Source organism: Salmo trutta, chromosome 36 (genome assembly GCF_901001165.1).
Source record: "Salmo trutta chromosome 36, fSalTru1.1, whole genome shotgun sequence".
Taxonomy (NCBI): domain Eukaryota; kingdom Metazoa; phylum Chordata; class Actinopteri; order Salmoniformes; family Salmonidae; genus Salmo; species Salmo trutta.
Window position 1 is genome coordinate 8,828,881 of NC_042992.1, and position 20,112 is coordinate 8,848,992.

At 44.7% G+C, this 20,112-nt stretch overlaps 1 protein-coding gene and 1 long non-coding RNA gene across 4 annotated transcripts in view; both read right to left on the minus strand.

Moving 5' to 3' along the window:
• The window catches only part of LOC115175338 (programmed cell death 6-interacting protein), a 33,504-nt gene that overhangs the window by 2,574 nt on the left and 10,818 nt on the right, over nt 1-20,112 (minus strand). For 2 of the 3 annotated variants that reach the window (XM_029734544.1, XM_029734543.1), the window contains exons 5-16: nt 19,452-19,605; nt 19,273-19,373; nt 18,162-18,293; nt 17,787-18,009; nt 17,375-17,498; nt 13,898-14,075; nt 13,610-13,721; nt 12,874-13,043; nt 11,884-12,132; nt 9,962-10,096; nt 7,496-7,590; nt 6,752-6,869 (exon numbers count right to left, since the gene is read on the minus strand). In XM_029734544.1, coding sequence (XP_029590404.1) covers nt 6,752-6,869; nt 7,496-7,590; nt 9,962-10,096; nt 11,884-12,132; nt 12,874-13,043; nt 13,610-13,721; nt 13,898-14,075; nt 17,375-17,498; nt 17,787-18,009; nt 18,162-18,293; nt 19,273-19,373; nt 19,452-19,605 — 1,791 coding nt within the window. The remainder of the gene's footprint in view (nt 1-6,751; nt 6,870-7,495; nt 7,591-9,961; nt 10,097-11,883; nt 12,133-12,873; nt 13,044-13,609; nt 13,722-13,897; nt 14,076-17,374; nt 17,499-17,786; nt 18,010-18,161; nt 18,294-19,272; nt 19,374-19,451; nt 19,606-20,112) is intronic. The other variant, XM_029734545.1, reaches the window with a different exon arrangement.
• Nucleotides 13,131-13,600, minus strand: LOC115175350 (uncharacterized). The gene is made up of 2 exons (XR_003872025.1): nt 13,490-13,600; nt 13,131-13,445 (listed from the first exon to the last, which is right to left on the minus strand). It is a non-coding gene; the product is annotated as an uncharacterized LOC115175350 (long non-coding RNA).

A 20,112-nucleotide genomic window follows, 5' to 3' on the forward strand; every position in this document is an offset into this window, starting at 1 on the left:
ACAGAAATAGAATAATGTGTCCCTGAACAAAGGTAGGGGCAAAATCAAAGTAACAGTCAGTATCTGGTGTGGCCACCAGCTGCATTAAGTACTGCAGGTGCATCTCCTCCTCATGGACTGCACCAGATTTGCCAGTTCTTGCTGTGAGATGTTACCCCACTCTTCCACCAAGACACCTGCAAATTCCCGAACATTTCTGGGGGGAATGGCCCTAGCCCTCACCCTCCGATCCAACAGGTCCCAGACGTGCTCAATGGGATTGAGATCCAGGCTCTTCACTGGCCATGGCAGAACACTGACATTCCTGTCTTGCAGGAAATCACGCACAGAACGAGCAGTATGGCTGGTGGCATTGTCATGCTGGAGGGTCATGTCAGGATGAGCCTGCAGGAAGAGTGCCACATGAGGGAGGAGGATGTCTTCCCTGTAACGCATAGCGTTGAGATCGCCTGCAATGACAACAAGCTCAGTCTGATGATGCTGTGACACCCCAGACCATGACGGACCCTCCACCTCCAAATCGATCCCGCTCCAGAGTACAGGCCTCGGTGTAACGCTCATTCCTTTGACGATAAACGCAAATCCGACCATCACCCCAGGTGAGACAAAACCGCGACTCGTCAGTGAAGAGCACTTTTTGCCAGTCCTGTCTGGTCCAGCGACGGTGGGTTTGTGCCCATAGGCGACGTTGTTGCCGGTGATGTCTGGTGAGGACCTGCCTTACCCCAGCCTACAAGCCCTCCGTCCAGCCTCTCCTCCGTCCAGCCTCTCCTCCGTCCAGCCTCTCCTCCGTCCAGCCTCTCCTCTCCCCCGTCCAGCCTCTCCTCTCCCCCGTCCAGCCTCTCCTCTCCCCCGTCCAGCCTCTCCTCTCCCCCGTCCAGGCTCTCCCCCGTCCAGACTCTCCCCCGTCCAGACTCTCCCCCGTCCAGACTCTCTCAGACTAAGTTTTCATAACTGTGACCTTAATTGCCTACCGTCTGTAAGCTGTTAGTGTCTTAACGACCGTTCCACAGGTGCATGTTCATTAATTGTTTATGGTTCATTGAACAAGCATGGGAAACAGTGTTTAAACCCTTTACAATGAAGATCTGTGAAGTTATTTGGATTTTTATGAATTATCTTTGATAGACAGGGTCCTGAAAAAGGGATGTTTCTTTTTTTGCTGAGTTTATTTCCACACTATAAAGGTAGGAAACATACTGTGAAATTCAGAAAATTATGATAATATCCTTAGTGTAAGAGCTGTTTGAAAAGACCGCTTGAAATTTCAGCCTGTTTTGGTGGGATGGAGTTTTGGCCTTCCTGGTGTAAATTATTCAATAGACCAATAAGAAAGAGTTCCAAACCTCTGCCAATAACAGCTAGTTTTCAGTTTTCCCCTCCCCACTCAGACCACTTGCAGACCGGCCTCGTAAAATTTCTGCTTGAGAAATTGCTCTTTGCAAAGAAGCTATTTTTGAAAACAATGGCAGTCAGGTACGTAATTGTTAACCAGAAATGATTTGATATTGAGATAAAAACATCTTCATTTGACCTTTAACGTACAGTACCAGTCAAAAGAACCAGAGCTCCGGAGTGGTCGAAGGCACTGCATCTCAGTGCCAGAGGCGTCTCTACAGACTCCGGTTCGATTTCAGGCTGTATCACAGCCGGCCGTGATTGGGAGTCCCATAGGGCGACGCACAATTGGCCCAGCATCGTCGGGGTTAGGGTTTGGGTGGGTCGTCATTGTAAATAAGATTTTGTTCTTAACCGACTTGCCTAGTTAAATAAAAGGTAAAAAAATATATATATTTTGATGATTCCATATGTTATTTCATAGTTTCAAATCCTTGAATGAGGTTATTTTTTTTTTTACTTATTTATTTTTTTTTAAGAAAAAAATAAAACCTCATTCAAGGATTTGAATGAGTTTTTTTTTTATTGTCTACATTGTACAATAATAGTGAAGACATCGAAACTATGAAACAAGATATGGAATCATGTAGTAACCAAAAAAGGTGTTAAATCAAGACATATTTTAGATTTGAGATTCTTCAAAGTAGCCACCTTTTTAAAAAGGCATTTAACCTTTATTTAACCTTTATTTAACCTTTATTTAACCTTTATTTAACTAGGCAAGTCAGTTAAGAACAAATTCTTATTTTCAGTGACGGCCTAGGAACAGTGGGTTAACTGCCTTGTTCAGGGGCAGAACGACAGATTTGTACCTTGTCTGCTCGGGGATTTGAACTTGCAACCTTTCGGTTACTAGTCCAACGCTCTAACCACTAGGCTACCCTGCCGCCCTTGAGAGCTTTGCACACTTTTGGCATTCTCTCAACCAGCTTCATGAGGTAGTCACCTGGAATGCATTTCAAATAACAGGTGAACTTTGTTAAAATGTTAATTTGTGGAATTTCTTTCCTTAATCTGTTTGAGCCAATCAGTTGTGTTGTGACAAGGTAAGGGTTGGTATACAGAAGATAGTGAGCAACACTGAAATAGGGTTATGTTTTGTAAGGGGGCCACTTTGGGTTGAGGCAATCATTCAGAGGGCCTCACAGATCTTTAATTTGTTGTACTTTTTCTTCCAATATTATCAATTATCAATTGAGAGCAAATTCAGATCAATAGAATACATGTAATTGATTTGATGTACAGCACATCACAAATATATACATACACACATCAAATAGGCATCATCACATGTATAAGACCAATATTAAGGGTTAACACAGTAGTTGGAAGAGCAAAAATGTCCCTTCTGCTGCTTGACTGAATTCATTCTAAACGTATAGTCTGTTGCCATCCTTGTGAGGCAATACAGGCGTGCATTTGTTCAGTCTGTTTCTCTGTTTTTGTTTCAATGTTCATTGTTGAAAATGTCACTTCACATGAATAAGTGCTGACAAAAAAAATGTCACCTTTTGCACACACTGCTTCAGAAGTAGATATTCTGACAAGGCTCCAGAAATGGGTAACACCTGATCTTAGTTCACCTGGCCATGTGTCATTTTCCTGCAGCGCCACTCTCTCACTCTATTCCAGCAGGTCAGGACAGAGGGCTGTGGTGACTGGCCCAGAGAGGACACTACACTCTATTCCAGCAGGTCAGGACAGAGGGCTGTAATCAGAGAGGACACTATCTCACTCTCTATTCCAGCACGGTCAGGACAGAGGGTTGTGATGGCTGTGGTCAGAGAGGACACTATCTCACTCTCTATTCCAGCACGGTCAGGACAGAGGGCTGTGATGACTGGGTCAGAGAGGACACTATCTCACTCTCTATTCCAGCACGGCCAGGACAGAGGGCTGTGATGACTGGGTCAGAGAGGACACTATCACTCTCTATTCCAGCACGGCCAGGACAGAGGGCTGTGATGACTGGGTCAGAGAGGACACCATCTCACTCTCTATTCCAGCACGGTCAGGACAGAGGCCTGTGATGACTGGGGTCAGAGAGGACACCATCTCACTCTCTATTCCAGCACGGTCAGGACAGAGGCCTGTGATGACTGGGGTCAGAGAGGACACTATCACTCTCTATTCCAGCACGGTCAGGACAGAGGGCTGTGATGACTGGGGCTCAGAGAGGACACCATCTCACTCTCTATTCCAGCACGGTCAGGACAGAGGGCTGTGATGACTGGGGTCAGAGAGGACACTGGCACATGAAAGGGGTTCTCAATGAAGTTGAAAAACTCCTTGTACTCCATGATATCCTTGAATCTTGACTCCAACATCAACTCTTCCAACACACCTCTGCATCATAGCTAAATGTTTTAGTATGTCTGGGTTGGATGTGGTGACCGCTGAGAGTTTTGGGAAATGAACAAACTGTCAGGTATGAACAGTGTAGTGATTTTATTTTGAAATGCTGTGAACACGCAGCGTTTTACCCATTGTTCTAGCTTTCCCTTGGAGCTGGAGATTCACCATGTTCAGGTGGCAGAAGTTTTAAAAAGCTTTAATATCCACTGTGGATCATCCAGCTCTGGCTCCTCTTTCTCCCCTTGCTTACAACAAATTCACGGATTTGAAGAAGGAGAGAGAGAAATCTTTCCAAAACTCTGCCACGAGAGCCATCTCACCTCGTTGGGAACCAAAACTCTGCCACGAGAGCCATCTCACCTCATTGTGAAATATCAAGTCGCCGTATCCTGTCTGGTATTTCCTCCAGCAGCTCTCGGAGTTGACGGTGATTCAGTGCCCTCGCAATAATAATAATGTTCATGACTTGCTGCATCACATTCTGTAAAGCCACAGTCTGAGTGTAGCCGCAAGAGCTTCCTGATGAATGAAACAATGAAATGTAACAAATTCAGGAATATCCTCTCTTTCTCATCAGGCCTATGAGTCCCTTCTCCTTCCTTCGCGTGTTTGTGGTGCTTCAGCGCACACAGATGCCAGATCTGACCAGTCAATATTATTAAAATCAGCAATAAAATAATGTAACAATGGCTTACAGAATACCCTCTCCTCGTGTTGGTCCCTGAAGGGGAAGTAAACATGAAAGTTCCCATCTCAATGACTCGTTTAGAGGAAGCGGACCCAAACGCATAATTGGGCAATGTCACTTAGATCAGTGCTTTCCTCTAGCGCAACACTAAAACATGGCGCCATGGATATGTCAGTAATCAGTTGCTTACCGATGTCCCTTCAAATTTGCTTTAAAATAGCTTCCTAGTTTGTGAAATCAGCATACAATGTTTTGGCTGAGGCCCAAAAACTTTTTTTTGACAATCTCCGTGTCTGTGAAGGCCTTGTTGTTTCCTGCGAGTATCCAAGCAATCTCATATGTTGCCTCTTATTTTCTCTGCAACAGTGATACATCTGTCCATCATTTGTCCTTTGAGTTGCTCTGTTGTTGTTGTTTCTGAGGTTGCTTTGAGGTGGATATGTTTTATCGAAGTGGGCATAGTGTGACTGGAAATGTAACTCTAAATTTGCTCGTTTAAAACAATTGACTGCCTTCTGGCGAATAAGACAAAGTGAGCTAGTCCCATCATGCAGTTCAAAAATATACTTGTCTGTCCGTTCATTTCTCTTGGAACTTTGTGATCACCGGAGCCACGTTAGCTAGCTGCATTTCCCCGCCGCCATCTTCCTGGTTTTCTGGCGGTTGTTCGTTCATAGCTGTCACCTTGTTCTCCAGCTCTTCTCCCTCATTTTCAATGTCAATAGATTTACATTTATTTTAACAATAAATCGAGCCATGTCGACGAGACTACATTATTGGCTAGTAGCAAACTGTTCCCTGTAGCTGAGCAGTTGCTTTCTGTTTCGGCCTTTCAGCTCAACAGCCATCCATCTGCCGTCCAGGGATGATATATTCAATGAAGTGATTCAGACCTGCATTAAACACATTGAATTGAATCATTATGTATTATGACTGGAAAATAGTTAAAATAGTTACAGTACCACTGCCCTACTTGGTAAAAGACCAAGAACAGCTCAAATAAGCAAAGCGAGACGACAGTCCATCATTACTTTAAGACATGAAGGTCAGTAAATCCAGAAAATTTCAAGAACTTTGAAAGTTCGTTCAAGTGCAGTCGCAAAAACCATCAAGCGCTATGATGAAACTGGCTCTGAGGGCTCCCGAGTGGCGCACCGGTCTAAGGCACTGCATCTCAGTGCTGGAGACGTCACTACAGACCCTGGTTCGATTCCAGGCTGTATAACAACCGGCCGTGATTGGGAGTCCCATAAGGCGGCTCACAATTGGCCCAGCGTTGTCCGGGTTAGGGTTTTGCAGGGGTAGGCCTTCATTGTAAATTTGTTCTTAAATGACTTGCCTAGATAAATAAATTAATGAGGACCGCCACAGAAAAGGAAGACCCAGAGTTACCTCTGCTGCAGAGGATAAGTTCATTAGAGTTACCAGCCTCAGAAATCAGCAATTAAACATCCTCAGATGGGTGGAAATCTGTCCTTTGGTCTGATGACTACAAATGAGACTTTTGGTTCCAACCTCCGTGTCTTTGTGAGACGCAGAGTAGGTGAACGGATGATCTCCGCATGTGTGGTTCCCACCGTGAAGCATGGAGGAGGAGGTGTGATGGTGCTTTTCTGGTGACACTGTAAGTGATTTATTTAGAATTCAAGGCACACTTAACCAGCATGGCTACCACAGCATTCTGCAGCGATACGCCATCCCATCTGGTTTGCGCTTAGTCCCACTATAATTTCTTTTTCAACAGGACAATGACCCAAAATATACCTCCAGGCTGTGTAAGGGCTATTTGACCAAGGAGAGTGATGGAGTGCTGCATCAGATGACCTGGCCTCCACAATCACCCAACCTTAACCCAATTGAGATGGTTTGGGATGAGTTGGACCGCAAAGTGAAGGAAAAGCAGCCAACAAGTGCTGAGCATATGTGGGAACTCGGTTGTCAGTTGAACGGTTAAGTGGGTGGGTGTTAAGAAGTGCGGTTTGGTGGGTCATGTTTCAGAGGATGCATGACTCGACCTTCGCCTCTCCCGAGCCCGTTGGGGAGTTGCAACGATGAGACAAGATCGTAATTGGAGAAAAAGGGGGTAAAATAAAAAAAGGAGACTAAACCAGAATTAAAAAATAAAAAATAAATACCCTCTCCTGTGAACCACTTAAATTCATTTTTTTATTTTATTTTTTAAACTCCCCTATTTTGGACCACCCCTCCCCCAGTAAATTTCTATCTGTCCCTTAATCGAATCACCTCTTTGGTACAGAGCTGCCCTCTGATTCAATCCTCCCACCTGTCCATCGATGATTGGCTACTTACAAAGACAGTCCTGGGAGCAGGGGCTGGGTCGGCGGCAGTGGGAGCAGGGTTAGTCTGGTAGGCGGGGACATTAAAGGACGGGGCGCTGGGCTCCCTGGCGATGCTCTGCTGCAAGTCCCTGGGTGGGTAACCACAACAACAGCAATGTCAGGCGGCGGTCACCACGGCAACCACAACATCAGTTGATAGTCCCTTCTTGTGCACATGAATCACCCCCAAGACAAGTTCATCAAATGGCTACCCTGACAATTCACATTGACCCTCTTTATTATTTATCTATGTGTTAAGTTGTTGAGCACCGGCTCTATGAACACTCACTAGACTCTACTCACACAGTCTGCTTATTATCTCTCTCGATAGCCTAGTCACTTTCACATACTGTATTACCTGTACTACCTGTATTACCTGCACATTGCCTCGGGTACCAGTGCTCCTTGAATATAGGATTGCTTTTATTGTGTTACCATTTTCTTTTTTTAATTTAGCAAATATTTGTCTTTTTTTTTTAACTCTGCACTGTTTGGATTAGGCTCGTAAGTAAGCATTTCACTGTAGAGTCTACACCTGTTGTAATCAGCGCATGTGACCAATACAATCTGATCACCAATCACAGAAAACCCATGATGTAATCAATGATATTTCACTAATAAGACAATACTTTGATTATTACAAATATAACAATTGATGCATCATCATCATCATCATCATCATCCTCATCACAGAGACGACATCACCACCACACACTTGAGCAGTTCGTCCCGTTCGGTCTTGCGGGCGAAGACGATGTCACTGCACTTGTTCTGGAACTTCAGCAGGATCTCTGTGAGGTCGTTGTAGAACTACAGAGAGAGAGAGAGAGAGAGAGAGAGAGAGAAAGTGATTGGTCAGACTGATAAACTAGGATTTCCATCCAATAGCAACAGATTTTCATGTGAATATAAAAAAAAAAAATCTTCATTTTCCAACCAGAGACGTTTCCATCAAAATGACTTGTTGCGGATAAATAACATCTGTACGTGATGCAGTAATGCACATTAAAGCACTTCCTCTGTTAAGTTTCCGCGTACTGAATAAAAAGCACAAGCTCAATGCGCTTTCATTACATTTACAACTCTACCGAGGATTTTGGTCACAAAAACTGTTGCAAATAAATGACATACTTGCCCAATCTGGTTTTGGTGCATTACTTCAAACAGTTTGCTGATAAAATGTACAGGATAGGTTGTATTAGATACGGATAACAGCAAGAACATTATTTCAATATTTTGTTTTTAAAAAAAGTGTCAGCCAATCACTGTCACCAACATTCAAACATGAACCTCAATATTTATTGGAAATTTGCACGAAGCTCATCACCTGAACCATCAACAGTTATGAAGTTTTAAAAATAAGTTCTGAAGTTGATACAACTTATAATATCTTATAAACTCTGCATGATTTCCAACAACGTAACATGTGGTGGCCTGACTACATGTTTACCTAGATATGGTTATTTCATCAATACATGTGTATCCAACGCAATAGTTGAATAATCCATTTCACCACCCAAGAAATTATCTGCCCTTGTACAGTTTATATTTAAAAAAATATGACATTCGGAAATTTTACAGATGAACGATTTCCATAAGGCCCGTCTTGAGATTTTTTTAATGCGTCAGGTAATTCATCCGCATGAAATGGTTGGATGGAAACCTGGTTCAAGACAAGTCAATTAATCATCAAACTCTTATCAAATTGAATCAGTTGTTTTTCCGGGCCTACAACAACTGTTATTGTCTATTGTTGGGAGAAACAGTGCTAGAGACATCCCTCTTGTTGCTTAGAGACAACCCTCTTGTTGCTTAGAGACAACCCTCTTGTTGCTTAGAGACAACCCTCTTGTTGCTTAGAGACAACCCTCTTGTTGCTTAGAGACAACCCTCTTGTTGCTTAGAGACAACCCTCTTGTTGCTTAGAGACAACCCTTCCTGCCGTTCCCTAGGCCAGGGGCTCCCAAACTCTTTCACTCTGGGCCCCCCTTCCAGCATTGGGGAACATCCTATGACTATTACAACCCAGTTTAGTAATGTCTCAAAAACCATAAACCGCTATGATGAAACTGTCTCTCATGAGGACCGCCACAGGAATGGAAACCCAGAGTTACCTCTGCTGCAGAGGATAAGTTCATTAGACTTACCAGCCTCAGAAATTGCAGCCCAAATAAATGCTTCAGAGTTCAAGTAACAGACACCTCTCAACATCAACTGTCCAGAGGAGACTACGTGAATCAGGCCTTCATGGTCCAATTGCTGCAAAGAAACCACTACTGAAGGACACCAATAAGAAGAAGAGACTTGCTTGGGCCAAGAAACATGAGCAATGGACATTAGACCGGTGGAAATCTGGCCTTTGGTCTGATGAGTACAAATTAGAGATTTTTGGTTCCAACCGCAGTGTCTTTGTGAGACGCAGAGTAGCTGAACGGATGATCTCCGCATGTGTGGTTCCCACCGTGAAGCATGGAGGAGGTGGTGTGATGGTGCTTTGCTGGTGACACTGTCTGTGATTTATTTAGAATTCAAAGCACACTTAACCAGTATGGCTACAACAGCATTCTGCAGCGATACGTCATCCCATCTGGTTTGCGCTTAGTTGGACTATCATTTGTTTTTGAATAGAACAATGACCCAAAACACACCTCCAGGCTGTGTAAGGAGAGTGATGGAGTGAAGGAGGAGAGTGATGGAGTGCTGCATCAGATGACCTGGCCTTCACAATCACCCGACCTCAACCCAATTGAGATGGTTTGGGATGAGTTGGACTGCAGAGTGAAGGAAAAGCAGCCAACAAGTGCTCAGCATATGTGGGAACTCCTTCAAGACTGTTGGAAAAGCATTCCAGGTGACTCTCATGAAGCTGGTTGAGAGAATGCCAAGAGTGTGCAAAGCTGTCATCAAGGCAAAGGGTGGCTACTTTGAAGAATCTGAAATATATTTTAATTTGTTTAACCCTTTTTTTGGTTACTACATGATTCCATATGTGTTATTTCATAGTTTATGTCTTCGTTATTATTCTACAATGTAGAAAATAGTACAAATAAAGAAAAACCCTTGAATGAGTAGGAGTGTCCAAACTTTTGACTGGTACTGTATATATTTATTTTTTGGGGGTGGGGACCCCTCGGGGGCACAGCCCTACAGTTTGGGAGCCACTGCCCTAGGCGACAGTTACCTTGGTGCCCTCTTTGAGGTTGCTGGTGATCTCTACGTAGCTGTCGTGGGCTGAGGCCAGCTTCTTCAACACCTCCTCACGATCATTAGCCTCCGAGTTGGACTGCTTCAGCTTGGAGAACTCCTGGTGGGACGTCTGGGGGGAGACAACCAACAGATGGAGGGAGAGAATCCACAAGGTAAACTCTCTTTTTAGGAAGTATACGTGGAAAGTGTTTGTGTATATAGGCCAGCAGTATATATATATATATATATATATATTATATACACACACACACACACACCTGCATATACTGCTGGCCTATATACACTGCTCAAAAAAATAAAGGGAACACTAAAATAACACATCCTAGATCTGAATGAATGAAATAATCTTATTAAATACTTTTTTCTTTACATAGTTGAATGTGCTGACAACAAAATCACAAAAAGAATCAATGGAAATCTAATTTATCAACCCATGGAGGTCTGGATTTGGAGTCACACTCAAAATTAAAGTGGAAAACCACACTACAGGCTGATCCAACTTTGATGTAATGTCCTTAAAACAAGTCAAAATGAGGCTGAGTAGTGTGTGTGGCCTCCACGTGCCTGTATGACCTCCCTACAATGCCTGGGCATGCTCCTGATGAGGTGGCGGATGGTCTCCTGAGGGATCTCCTCCCAGACCTGGATTAAAGCATCCACCAACTCCTGGACAGTCTGTGGTGCAACGTGGCGTTGGTGGATGGAGCGAGACATGATGTCCCAGATCTGCTCAATTGGATTCAGGTCAGGGGAATGGGCAGGCCAGTCCATAGCATCAATGCCTTCCTCTTGCAGGAACTGCTGACACACTCCAGCCACATGAGGTCTAGCATTGTCTTGCATTAGGAGGAACCCAGGGCCAACCGCACCAGCATATGGTCTCACAAGGGGTCTGAGGATCTCATCTCGGTACCTAATGGCAGTCAGGCTACCTCTGGCGAGCACATGGAGGGCTGTGCGGCCCCCCCAAAGAAATGCCACCCCACACCATGACTGACCCACCGCCAAACCGGTCATGCTGGAGGATGTTGCAGGCAGCAGAACGTTCTCCACGGCGTCTCCAAACTCTGTCACATGCTCAGTATGAACCTGCTTTCATCTGTGAAGAGCACAGGGCACCAGTGGCGAATTTGCCAATCTTGGTGTTCTCTGGCAAATGCCAAACGTCCTGCACGGTGTTGGGCTTTAAGCACACTGTTTCTGACCGTTTGAGCAGACACATGCACATTTGTGGCCTGCTGGAGGTCATTTTGCAGGGCTCTGGCAGTGCTTCTCCTGCTCCTCCTTGCACAAAGGCGGAGGTAGCGGTCCTGCTGCTGGGTTGTTGCCCTCCTACGGCCTCCTCCACGTCTCCTGATGTACTGGCCTGTCTCCTGGTAGCGCCTCCATGCTCTGGACACTACGCTGACAGACACAGCAAACCTTCTTGCCACAGCTCGCATTGATGTGCCATCCTGGATGAGCTGCACTACCTGAGCCACTTGTGTGGGTTGTAGACTCCGTCTCATGCTACCACTAGAGTGAAAGCACCGCCAGCATTCAAAAGTGACCAAAACATCAGACAGGAAGCATAGGAACTGAGAAGTGGTCTATGGTTCCCACCTGCAGAACCACTCCTTTATTGGGGGTGTCTTGCTAATTGCCTATAATTTCCACCTGTTGTCTATTCCATTTGCACAACAGCATGTGAAATGTATTGTCAATCAGTGTTGCTTCCTAAGTGGACAGTTTGATTTCACAGAAGTGTGATTGACTTGGAGTTACATTGTGTTGTTTAAGTGTTCCCTTTATTTTTTTGAGCAGTATATCTATCTATCTATCTATCTATCTATCTATCTATCTATCTATCTATCTATCTATCTATCTATCTGGTCTGTATATCAGGTGTGTGTGTACCTGCACTTTGCCCAGCAGCTCTTCCTGAGAGCGGAGGCTGGCCTGAACCCTCTGGCTGTAGCTGCCGTATGATTGGTCCAGCTGGCTCATTGACAGTGCCTCCTCATTGATGGCCCCGTCCTGAGCCAGAGCCGTCAGGAAGCTGGAGGACATGTCAAAGGTCACCCCCTTAATCTCTGCCTCCAACCTCTCCCTCTCCTTCTTCACTTCCTCTAGCCGGGCCAGCTGGGAACGCAACACACTCACCACCTAGAGAGAATACATACTGTTACTACACACTCACCACCTAGAGAGAGAATACATACTGTTACTACACACTCACCACCTAGAGAGAGAATACATACTGTTAGTACACACTCACCACCTAGAGAGAGAATACATACTGTTACTACACACTCACCACCTAGAGAGAATACATACTGTTAGTACACACTCACCACCTAGAGAGAGAATACATACTGTTACTACACACTCACCACCTAGAGAGAGAATACATACTGTTAGTACACACTCACCACCTAGAGAGAGAATACATACTGTTAGTACACACTCACCACCTAGAGAGAGAATACATACTGTTACTACACACTCACCACCTAGAGAGAGAATACATACTGTTAGTACACACTCACCACCTAGAGAGAGAATACATACTGTTAGTACACACTCACCACCTAGAGAGAATACATACTGTTAGTACACACTCACCACCTAGAGAGAATACATACTGTTAGTACACACTCACCACCTAGAGAGAGAATACATACTGTTAGTACACACTCACCACCTAGAGAGAGAATACATACTGTTAGTACACACTCACCACCTAGAGAGAGAATACATACTGTTAGTACACACTCACCACCTAGAGAGAATACATACTGTTAGTACACACTCACCACCTAGAGAGAATACATACTGTTAGTACACACTCACCACCTAGAGAGGGGAAATACACACACACACACACACACACACTCTCTCTCTCACCTCGCTGCCCTGCAGTGTCTTCACAGGATTGGCTGATGGTATGGCAGCAGTGAGTTCAGCCTCAGGTTTACAGAGCAGAGCGATCATCTCACAGTGTGTATTATAACGCTCCTTGACCACCTGGTCCGCCTGCACTGCCTTGTCCAGCACACTGCGGAAGTTACCCCCCTCTGGACCGGGGGAGGGGTGACAGAACATTTAATATCATTACATCAGTACTACACAACACCACACATATCAGTATTTAACAATGTGTATTTTTGGATGTGTGTGTACAGGTGCGTGTACCTGCTCAGAGTGGTTTCTAAAGGTCTCCAGGTGTGTGTGTGTACCTGCTCAGAGTGGTTTCTAGAGGTCTCCAGGTGTGTGTACCTGCTCTGAGTGGTTTCTAGAGGTCTCCAGGTGTGTGTACCTGCTCTGAGTGGTTTCTAGAGGTCTCCAGGTGTGTGTACCTGCTCTGAGTGGTTTCTAGAGGTCTCCAGGTGTGTGTTCCTGCTCTGAGTGGTTTCTAGAGGTCTCCAGGTGTGTGTTCCTGCTCTGAGTGGTTTCTAGAGGTCTCCAGGTGTGTGTACCTGCTCTGAGTGGTTTCTAGAGGGCTCCAGGTGTGTGTGTGTACCTGCTCTGAGTGGTTTCTAGAGGTCTCCAGGTGTGTGTACCTGCTCTGAGTGGTTTCTAGAGGTCTCCAGGTGTGTGTACCTGCTCTGAGTGGTTTCTAGAGGTCTCCAGGTGCGTGTACCTGCTCTGAGTGGTTTATAGAGGTCTCCAGAGGGAGTTCTGTTCCAGCGTTGGCTGAACTTGGATCTCAGCTCACTGTCTGTCGACTCCTCATCACTCAGCATCTTCAGAGACTACAAAACACACACATTATACCACACACACACCATGGGCATATCAAGGCGCACGTGCACTTCGTCCAGTATCTCTCTGTTTCGTGTCAGTAGTTCAGGGAGGTGTGTGTGTGTTTACCTCGTCCAGTATCTCTCTGTTTCGTGTCAGTAGTTCAGGGAGGTGTGTGTGTGTTTACCTCGTCCAGTATCTCTCTGTTTCGTGTCAGTAGTTCAGGCAGATCTCTGATCAGTTGCTCTATGCTCTGCAGCCCCCCTTGCTGGACGATGGCACGGGCCTTCTCAACAATGGATTGTGGGATAGAATCTCCAGACAAGTCCTCCAGAGCCGCAGGCAGGTTCAGAGACGCCAGGACACTGTTGTTAAATGATCAATACATTATCAATCTTTATAGATATTTTAATGCAGGGATGGGCAACTTTGATGGTGTTGGGGGGCACAAACTGAATTCATTATGAGGGGCTGCAGTTGCTCACGGGTCTGCGTCCCCCCCCGGGGACCCTAGCAGAGAGAAATAACGGGGCCAAATTGACATCGGAGAGAGATTTTTTCAGTTTAGAGTTTTAAAGCAAAGTAGCTGTAATTATACTAATTTTATCATGGGGGCGGAGGGAAAGATTCTGCAATTTAATAACTAATTTCATGCAATTTAACTTATTTTGCAACAGGGTGGAGATAAATGTTAGCAGTTAATATGATATCTGAGTGAGACTAACAAAATCAATGGGGGGGGGGTTCCCCCAGGCGATAATTCAACCATGATAACAAGTTTAGATTAGGGCTGTGGCGGTCACAAAATTGTCAGCCATTACCGTTAAATAACTGTCGGTCTCACGGTAATTGACCGTTAATTAACATAAACACGTTTAGCATCTCCTGGCTTCTACGTGTCGCCTATAAGCCACCGACGCAGACCTTTGGAACATCTACACTTTAAAAAGTCTAATAAATCCATGTAATATAGCCTACACCTTCACAATAAATCCATGTAATATAGTCTACCTACACCTTCACAATAAATCCATGTAATATAGTCTACCTACACCTTCACAATAAATCCATGTAATATAGCCTACACCTCCACAATAAATCCATGTAATATAGCCTACACCTTCACAATAAATCCATGTAATATAGCCTACACCTTCACAATAAATCCATGTAATATAGTCTACACCTTCACAATAAATCCATGTAATATAGTCTACCTACACCATCACAATAAATCCATGTAATATAGTCTACACCTTCACAATAAATCCATGTAATATAGTCTACACCTTCACAATTAAATCAATTATTTATTTTAGACAGGTCTAAAGAAACATGCTATGAAGAAAATGTAGTCTATTTCAGAAGAGCAGAATAGGATACTCTGAGTTGTCCTTATGTTCGGTCCTGATCTGACTATGTCATATGACTGTGGGCTACACTAGTTCATTTAGCAGACAAGATTTGCTTAGAATTCTGTGGCATTATTTTTAAATTATTTGATTGTTTTTTACAGTATGAAGAATACAATTGAACAAAGCTGAATAAAATAGAAATTATGTCCACATTTACGTTTCGTCAGCCAACAAGATGAGTAGGCCTAACGAACAGCAAAAGCACTAGCCTACGTCAATCTACTATCCCCCATAGTACAAAAGTTGACCTATTCTATTCTGTGCAATAAATTAATATTCCAAACATAGTCTGAGACAGTAGTGGGATGCGATAGATCCCAAATTAAATTAATACAACCACTAGCATCAACAAAAACATATTTTTACGTAATTCTGACACAATATTAGGCCATTTCTTCACATTATAAGCGCAGCAAATCGCAACACGGCAGTAGGATATAAGAGCTTATGTTCCATCAGCAGGAAAACACCATTCTCAAAAGTGACCGCAAATGCAATTATGCATTTAATGCTTTTATTATAAAAGGTGCATTTTTACGGCAAAAATTAGCTTCCCTAAACTTGAAACTCACCCGCTGCATATATATGACAGTTAGGCTCTACACCAACTGCAAAGTGGATTAATTCATGCGTTTCATTTTCAAATAAGTTATTTGGCCACTTTAATTGTGATACAAAACATATAGGACTATGGGCTAGGCTACATGAGGGGTGATACTAACCTTATTAAAACATATAGGACTATAGACTAGGCTACATGAGGGGTGATACTAACCTTATTAAAACATATAGGACTATAGACTAGGCTACATGAGGGGTGATACTAACCTTATTAAAACATATAGGAGGACTATAGGCTAGGCTACATGAGGGGTGATACTAACCTTATTAAAACATATAGGACTATAGACTAGGCTACATGAGGGGTGATACTAACCTTATTAAAACATATAGGACTATAGACTAGGCTACATGAGGGGTGATACTAACCTTATTAAAACATATAGGACTATAGACTAGGCTACATGAGGGGTGATACTAACCTTATTAAAACATATAGGACTATAGACTAGGCTACATGAGGGGTGATACTAACCTTATTAAAACATATAGGACTATAGACTAGGCTACATGAGGGGTGATACTAACCTTATTAAAACATATAGGACTATAGGCTAGGCTACATGAGGGGTGATACTATTATTTGAAAAACAAAAAAAACTATTGTAAGTCGCTCTGGATAAGAGCGTCTGCTAAATGACGTAAATGTAATGTAAATGTTTCTTGCCTTACGCTGGGCATCATTCACAGCGATAATATATCATTCACAGCGATAATATATCATTCACAGTGATGGACTAATATTGTCACCCATCACACTATTCTTGATTGAATCTTGTCTTTTACTAAATAATATATATGTGTGACATTTGTTATGATTTAAAACGGACCATTATCATGCACCTGCACCTGTCTGGAGACTGGGGCAGCGTGAAAAAATACATGTCATCTATGCACTTAAACAGTGAGTGGAGGAAGCTTTTCCCGTGGTTCATTTTCATGCCGGTCAGGTAGGCTATACTCCTGTTGTACAGAGAAGCAATGTGCTTAATATTAGGAAAGTTGAGAAATAAATATAGTAGGCCTAGCCTATAGAAAGCTGATGGGATCCTCCTCTTTTTAATAGAGGCCATCACTCTGTTTTCTCATGCAATTGCACAGCCTATAGAAATGTTGTGCAACATGAGCTCATGGGCTCTCATGAAGTGTTTGATTAGATTTTCGATCACATTTGCATTGATGTCAGAGTGATTAGAGGACCAATAGAGTGCTGAGTACCAGACAGTTAGTGAGTTTGGTAGGTTACTAGTGACCCGCAGCAGCATCAGAGCTTGTAGAAGACTAGTTACCGTGACTAAACGGTCACGTGGAATTTGACTGCCTTCATGACTCGTGACGGCCGGTGTGGCGGTAATACGGTCACCGTAACAACCCTAGTTTAGACAGGCTGCTAAAGTAACTTAAAAATGACTGACATCAGTGATTGACATCAGAGAGAAACTTGCCCCCTGTGTATTCTACTATTTTAACTCGCAACAGGAAGTTGAGACACCGACTCAGATGAACAACATGTCGTTGATCAGAGGGCCTTCCAAAATGGGGGGGGGCGGCAGCCAGCCAGTTGACCATCCCTGATGTACTGTGTGGTTTGAGTTAATGGTTAAAACATTGTAAAGTAAGATCCATACCCGTTACAGAGGTTGGTGGCTTCTCTCATGGTTCCCACCAGTCTGTTCACGGTCTCAGCCTTCCTCTGGCTGTACACACTCATACTCTGCTGCACAGCCATGGGCACCATCTTCTCAAACAAGTCTACACACACACACACACACACTTGCAAATTCTATCCGATATTTATGGAAAAATAAAAAGTGTGTGTGTATGGTGTATATAACAGTGCGTGACTGTGTGTGTGTGACAGTGAAACAGTGTGTGTGTGACAGTGTGTGTGTGTGTGTGACAGTGTGTGTGTGTCTGTGTGTGTGAGACAGTGTGTGTGTGAGTGACAGTGAAACAGTGTGTGTGTGTGACAGTGTGTGCGTGACAGTGAAACAGTGTGTGTGTGTGTGTGTGTGACAGTGTGTGTGCTGTCCCTCTCACCAGTGAACTTGGCGCTGAGCGGAGGCGTGATGGCGGTAGCCTTGACCAGCGCTGCCTTGCCGATGTGTTCCAGGTCTTTGACCTCGGGGACGCGGTCGTGGTAGATGAAGTCGTTGTCCTTCTTGGCGGCGGTCAGAGCACGGCTGATCTTATCACTCAAGTCCTTCACACTGACGTACTCATCATAGCGAGACGCGACAGTCTTCACCAGCTCTGTAGCGTGCTGAGGGATGGAGAACATAGAAGAGGGAGAAGACTAAGTATGAAGACTTTGGTCGAGTGTTTATTTGGTCAATGGAAAATCTAAAATGTCAGGTGGGGTTAAAAACACTGTAGGGAGCATTGGGTTATGGGTGTGTGTGTGTGTGTGTGTACCTGCAGGCGAGCGATCTCCTCTCCAAAGCGTTTCTTCTGCTTGGCGAGGAGAGACTGGTGCAGTTCAGCGTTGGCCTGCATGATGCAGTGTTTAGCTGCCAGCACCGGCAACACCTCCTGGAAATAAAAATACTGACCAGAGAACAACCACGGAGCAAACCACACACACACACACACACACACACACAACCACGGAGCAAACCACACACACACACACACACACACACACAGGGAGCAAACCACACACACACACACACACAGGGAGCAAACCACACACACACACACACACACACACACACAGGGAGCAAACCACACACACACACAGGGAGCAAACCACACACACACACACAAGGAGCAAACCACACACACACACACAAGGAGCAAACCACACACACACACAAGGAGCAAACCACACACACACACAAGGAGCAAACCACACACACACAAGGAGCAAACCACACACACACAAGGAGCAAACCACACACACACACACACACACACACACACAGGGAGCAAACCACAGAACAGCACATAGATCGGCAAGAGCAAATCACGAATGAGTATGCACATCACGACAACCAATCACGAACAGACACAGGCAATCAGAAACACACACACCACCAACACCACGAGGGATGCAGAGAGAGGAGGAAGAACAGGACAGGCAATCAGTGTTTAACCTTTCTGAAACATTCCCCCAACCTGCATCACAGAGAACGGTGTGTGTGTGTGTGTGTGTGTGTGTGTGTGTGTGTGTGTGTGTGTGTGTGTGTGTGTGTGTGTGTGTGTGTGTGTGTGTGTTTTAGCAGTGAGACAGGTTTAATACACAGGTCATTTCAGAAGCCCATTATTAGGTAGTGAGAGACCAATCAGAACGGAAGTAGGACGGCAAAAGGGCCAATAAGAATACAGCCCAAGTAGTGACCAACCAATGAGAAAATAGCCCAGTTAGTGAATAACAAATCAGAATGGAGACTGTGTGGTAATCAACCAATCAGAACAGAGATAGTGACATGAGAGAAAGGGGAAAGTCCCTCTTATCCTTCCCCGTCCAGTGAGTAGTTCTCTCTCTCTCTCACACACACACACACACACACACACACACACACACCTTGGGCAGGTTCTCTTTGTACTGGCACTGCTTGAAAGCGTCACCGTAGAAATCTGCCGTCTGATTCGCCAGTTTAGCGATGATGGCGTCCTTCATCTTATCTGCATGGCGAATGATACCATGGTTACTCGACTCATGTACACACGTGTAAAGCGTGTAATGCGTGCGTGTGAACGTACCTGACGTAGCCTTCAGGAAGAAGACCTCCTGTGCCTGGGCCAGCATGATGAGACTGAGGGTTCCTACAGTCTCAGGAGAGACGTCCATAGTAGGTTCTCTGTTCAGAGCTGACAGCACTGTGTCCTTAATGTGACCAAATGCTCCACTCGCCAACTGGAGGGGTGAGACACACAGAGAAAGACAGAGAGCAAGACACACAGAGAGAGACAGAGAGCGAGACACACAGAGAGAGACAGAGAGCGAGACACACAGAGAGAGACAGAGAGCGAGACACACAGAGCGAGACAGAGAGCGAGACACACAGAGCGAGACAGAGAGCGAGACACACAGAGCGAGACACACAGAGCGAGACACACAGAGCGAGACACACAGAGCGAGACACAGAGAGACACACAGAGAGAGAGAGACAGAGAGAGAGAGACAGAGAGAGAGAGACACAGAGAGAGAGACACAGAGAGAGAGAGACAGAGAGCGAGACAGAGAGCGAGACAGAGAGCGAGACAGAGAGCGAGACAGAGAGCGAGACAGAGAGCGAGACAGAGAGCGAGAGAGCGAGAGAGAGACAGAGAGCGAGAGAGAGACAGAGAGCGAGAGAGAGACAGAGAGAGACAGAGAGCGAGACACAGAGAGAGAGACACAGAGAGAGACAGAGAGAGAGAC